This window comes from Aegilops tauschii, chromosome 3 (assembly GCF_002575655.3).
Source record: "Aegilops tauschii subsp. strangulata cultivar AL8/78 chromosome 3, Aet v6.0, whole genome shotgun sequence".
NCBI lineage: Eukaryota > Viridiplantae > Streptophyta > Magnoliopsida > Poales > Poaceae > Aegilops > Aegilops tauschii.
Window position 1 is genome coordinate 50,459,454 of NC_053037.3, and position 5,753 is coordinate 50,465,206.

At 46.9% G+C, this 5,753-nt stretch overlaps 1 protein-coding gene across 1 annotated transcript; it reads right to left on the reverse strand.

Moving 5' to 3' along the window:
- Positions 1-2,040: 2,040 nt before the first annotated feature.
- On the reverse strand, positions 2,041-2,845 carry LOC141020916 (secreted RxLR effector protein 161-like). The gene has a single exon (XM_073495892.1). The coding sequence runs from the start codon at positions 2,843-2,845 to the stop codon at positions 2,087-2,089; it is 759 nt and encodes a 252-aa protein (XP_073351993.1). The 3' UTR covers positions 2,041-2,086.
- Between the last annotated feature and the right edge of the window lie 2,908 nt (positions 2,846-5,753).

Sequence of the window (5,753 nt, forward strand, 5' to 3'; positions counted from 1 at the left end):
CAACATGGAGCTCCTCAGATTGTGAGAGTCCCCGGTCTTAGGATTAAGCGTGTACCTAAGAATGTGACGCATAGTATCATAGGTTGGCTTCAAATGTTTGATAGAACCGGTGGTGAAGGCCTTGTCTGGCTTGTAAGCAAAAGCAATCTCATCCTTGTCTCTACCTGTCTCACGAACACGGCCATACTCAGGATGCTCCTCAGCAAAGAACCGATACGGAATGATGTCAGAGAACTTGGCCATGGAGGCCTCACACTCATATGTGCCAGACATCCAAGTCATAGTGCGAGCCTCATCACTGTGGAAGTATACGGTGGCAAAGAACTGCATCACAAGATCTTCACTGAACGGATGGTGGAAGGCGACGAACGGGATCAAGCCAAGCCTCCCAAGAGCACTATACACACCGGGATAGGTATGATCATTGTCCCGAAGAGCCTCCACATTGATTTGCTTGTGGGGGGCAAACTTGTTTTTCTTGGTCATGATCAGCTCAGAGAACACCCGGTGTTGAAAATCATTCTTGAATCTTGGGTCAACCCCTGCATCAGTGTTTGGCACATAGGGGAAATCCTGCCTGCAAGCCCAAAGCTCTGGCTTGGTCCACTTAGAGAGAGGTAGATTCTTGACATTCCGACCTCCTGGGAGCACATGTTCCTCTCCTTCCTCCTCATCAACATCATCAGCAGAATCATCCTCATCTTCTATCTCTGCATCTGCGGGGTTCTCATAGTGAGCATCTTCCTGCGAATCATACTCCTCTTCTGAATCCTCGGAGGCTTCAATCACTGGCTGCTTGGAGGCGGTACGGCGAACACGGCCCATCTCAGAGCCCTGACCACTTCCTTCGGACGACTGACGAGGAGCCAAAGAGAATTCCCTGGAACCTGCCTTGGTGCGCTTGCGACGGAGCTCGGACCTCTTGTCAGCAGAGTCTGAAACACAACAGCAACAAAGCACAACAAACACGAGAGACACAAATAAGTACAAGTGCTCGAGAAGCTGGCGAGGAATGGAAGACAGAGAAGGAGGACTGGCACCACTGTGTACCCCGTGCACACAGGGATCTGACCACCGTGGACACGGGGTCCCGTGCGCACGGTACAAGGCCCGTGGACACGGGGGCCCTGTGCGCACGGTACAAGGCCCGTGGACACGGGGTTCGCCCAGCGGCAACCACTTCCAGATCGAGATCTGGGAGTGAGTGCGGCAGGGAGAACTGCCACAGTAATGCCCATCCGCCCCTAGTCTATCACAAGGGAATGACTGGCCTAGACTACTAGAGGAGGAAACCCTAGACTAAAACGGATCCAAAGGAGGAAAAAGAAGAACAAGGGGAGGGAGATACCAGAGGAGGACCCCATCCCGGAAGATCTCCACGGAGCAGCGAAGTCCCACGGCGCACGGAGGAGCACCGGCGACAAGGAGGCGGCGGCGGCCTGGAGGCGATCTGGGGCGTGGAGGGGGCGACTGGGTGGGAAAGAACCCAAACCCCCCACGTCCCACCTCTTCAGGGCCAGAAACCGCAGACCCCGTGTGCATGGGCTAAAGGCCCCGTGCGCACGGTACAAGGGCCGTGGGCACGGGGTATCCAGAGGATTTTGACAGGAAGAAGCTTGTTGGGTTATGGCTGAATGCAAATTCTTACCAAGACCCCAAAGAGCATTCCCGCCTCACTTCTGAACACGTCGCAGAAGAAATCCAACACTACTAGAAAGGAGTATGTGTAGCACTTGCACTGGAAGAGACTCGAGAAAACACACACTCACGGAAACACGAACAGAAGGACAAGAAGAACCACACAAACAAAAGACAAAAATGATCCAACCTCCAACGGAGGGCGGTGGCCGAAGCCACCATGTTTGAGTTTGTTTGGTATGGCACCGCGAAGATATGAACCTTGGGTCCAAGACCAATACTCATCTTTGAAGCACAAATGCCATCTTCAAATGGCTAACGTGAAAGATTTTGATCAATTTATGCACTAGTAGGATAAGATAGCTCATTAGTTGAGCTAGCTCCCCCTACTTAGGTGCCTACATCTAAAACAAGATACTAGTAGAGTATGTGTGTGTATGCAAGAACCTCAATCCAAGTTACTTATATCCACGATATTCAGCTCATGCCTTAACTCGCGGAATCTTGCTTCATCAAGTGGCTTGGTAAAAATGTCGGCAAGTTGCTTCTCGGTGTTGACATGGAATAAATCAATGTCTCCCTTGGCCACATGATCTCGAATGAAGTGATGACGAATCTCGATATGTTTGGTTCGGCTATGTTGCACTGGATTGTCGGCGATCTTGATTGCACTTTCATTGTCACAAAATAGAGGCACTTTGTCACATTTGACACCATAATCCATCAAAGTTTGCCTCATCCATAATAATTGTGCACAACAACTTCCTGCAGCAATGTACTCGGCCTCGGCGGTTGAAAGGGACACACAATTCTGCTTCTTTGAAGACCAACTTACCAATGACCTCCCTAGGAATTGACAAGACCCGGAAGTGGACTTGCGGTCTACCTTGTCTCCGGCCCAATCCGAATCCGAATATCCTAATAGCTTGAAAGTTGCTCCTTTGGGGTACCAAAGGCCCAAGTTTGGGGTATGAACCAAATATCGAAGGATTCTTTTCACTGCCGAAAAATGGCTCTCCTTGGGAGCGGATTGAAATCTTGCACACATACACACACTCAACATAATATCCGGCCTAGATGCACAAAGGTAAAGCAAAGAACCGATCATAGAGCGATATACCTTTTGATCCACATCTTTACCATTGGGATCAAGATTAAGTTGGCCATTTGTGGGCATGGGCGTCTTCATGGGCTTGACATCTTGCATTTTTAACCTCTTGAGCATGTCTTGAATATAAAGTGCTTGGTTGATGAAGGTTCCTCCTCTCAATTGCTTCACTTGAAATCCGAGGAAAAACTTCAACTCTCCCATCAAGCTCATGGCAAATTCCTTGGTCATAAGATTCTCAAACTCAACGTTAATAGCATGGTTAGTGGAACCAAAAATAATATCATCAACATATATTTGGCACACAAACAATTCTCCTTTTACCCTCTTCATGATGAGAGTGGAATCTATTAACCCGATCTGGAACCCCTTCTCACTTAAGAACGCCGTAAGGTGATCATACCAAGCACGAGGTGCTTGTTTAAGTCCATAGAGCGCCTTATGGAGTTCATAAACGTGAGAGGGGTGATCGGGGTCTTCGAAACCGGGAGGTTGTTTGACATACACCAACTCCTTAAGAGGACCATTAAGAAATGCACTCTTCACATCCATTTGATACAATTTGAAATCATGATGTGAAGCATATGCAAGCAAGATACGAATGGACTCAAGACGGGCAACGGGGGGAAAGGTTTCACCGAAGTCCAAACCTTCAACTTGGGTGAACCCTTGTGCCACTAACCTTGCCTTGTTTCTAGTGACTTGTCCATGCTCATCTTGTTTGTTCTTAAAGATCCACTTTGTTTCAATGACATTATGATGTTCTTTGTGTCTCTTCACAAGAGTCCATACTTTGTTGCGGGTGAAGTTGTTGAGTTCTTCATGCATGGCATTTACCCAATCCGGGTCGTCAAGTGCATCTTCAACCTTAAGGGGCTCAACACAAGAGACAAACGAGTGATGTTCACAAAAGTTTGCCAAACGTCTACGAGTAGTTACCCCTTTGTTGATGCTTCCATAAATGTTGTCGGTGAGATGTTGAAGATGCTTTAACTTGGCGGCCGCTTTTTGCACTTTGAGGGTAAGCTCTTCTTCACTTGGTTTTGAACTTGTGGAAGAAGCTTGGCCTTGAGAATGCTTTAGCCTTGGAGACACCCTTCTCTTCACAACCTCTAGTTCTTGATCACTTGGATGTGATGATGTGGAAGACACTTGAGGTTGGGATTGATCTTCATCTTGATCTTGATCTTGATCAAGAGCTTGACCTTGGGCCTCACAGATTGGTTCTTCGCCATTTGGTTGGGCTTGCCCTTGATCTTGCTCGGGAACATGAGGGACTTGATCTTGTTCTTGGATAGGTTCCTGATTTTCCATAGCATCTTCACCTTGTGGTGGCCGTGATGACTTCCCTTGTGGAGAATCCACAAGAGGGGCTCTTACTCCTTCTTCTTCTACTTGGACTTGGGGTGTTTCTTGTGGACGAATGTGGCCTATCCCCATAGTCCTTATAGCTTGTGAAGGAGCCTCATCACCTACAACACTAGGAACAATTTGCTCCGCATGGGAACCATTATCTTCATCAAACTCCACATTTACCGTTTCCTCAATACATCCGGTGGATTTGTTGAGAACACGGTAAGCATGCGAGTTTGATGCATATCCAACAAATATGCCCTCATAAGTTTTAGGCGCAAACTTAGCTAAACGGGATTTCTTATTTAGAATGAAACACTTACAACCGAATACTCGAAAGTATTTGACGTTAGGCTTTCTCCCGATTAGGAGTTCGTAGGGAGTCTTGTTCTTGAGCTTACGAAGATAAAGCCGGTTTGTAGCATGGCACGCGGTGTTGATGGCTTCGGCCCAAAGCTTGTATGGAGACTTGTACTCGTCAAGCATGGTCCTTGCCATCTCAATGAGAGTCTGGTTCTTCCTTTCCGATACACCATTTTGTTCGGGAGTGTATGGCGCGGCATATTGATGCTTGATCCCCTCATCGCTCAAGAACTCGTTCATAGTGTAATTTTTGAACTCGGTGCCGTTGTCACTTCGAATTGCCTTGATCTCACAATTATGTTGACGTTGAGCTTCTTTGGCAAAGTTGATGAAGGTGTCTTGAGTTTCATCTTTAGTCTTGAGGAAGAACACCCATGTATATCTTGTATAGTCATCGACAATGACAAGGCAATACCTCCTCCCTCCCAAACTATCATAAGATGGAGGCCCAAAGAGATCCAAGTGAATGAGCTCGAGAGGCCTCAAAGTGGTAATGATAGTTGACACCTTATGAGCTTTTTCATGAAGTTTTCCGGCAATGCATGCACTACAAGGACGATCTTTGGCAAAAGACACATTGGTTAGTCCAAGGATGTGCTCCCCCTTTAAGAGAGCTTGTAAATTTCTCATGCCAACGTGTGCTAGCCAGCGATGCCAAAGCCACCCCACGTCGGCCTTGGCCATTAGACATGTTGCAAGATAAGTTTTCTCATTTGAGAAATCAACCACGTGAAGGTTGTCTTCAACATGCCCAAAAGACCACTTTGAGATTGCTTCTCTTAAAGACGGTCACATGAAATTCACCGAAATGAGAATCATAACCGGCACGAGCCAATTGAATCGTAGAAAGTAAATTGTAGTGAAGAGATTGAACAAGCATGACATTCTTAAGTGATGCATCACTAGAGATTACCACCTTGCCCAAACCCAATACCTTGCCCTTGCTATTGTCACCAAAAGAGATGTTTGAAGTGGCCTTGACCGAATCAATGAACTCCACAAGCATCTCCCTCTCTCCGGTCATATGATTGGTGCAACAACTATCGATCACCCATTGTGTTCCACCGGAGGTATAGTCCTACAAGAATCAAGCTTTGATTTTAGGTCCCCATTTTGCAATGGGTCCTAGAGAGTTAGCAATAAGGGTCTTAGGAACCCAAATAGTCCAAGCATAATCATCATAGTTAGTGCCAACAAATTTAGCAAAGGTATGACCATCATTTCCTCTCATGAGGACATAAGATGGGTTGTTCTTGCCGGCAAACTCTTTGGGAATGGCCTTGTCCCTAGT

What these genes read in the sequence shown, in the direction of transcription:
- LOC141020916 (XM_073495892.1), bottom strand. Translation starts at nt 2,845, where the DNA reads ATGCAAGATGTCAAGCCCATGAAGACGCCCATGCCCACAAATGGCCAA.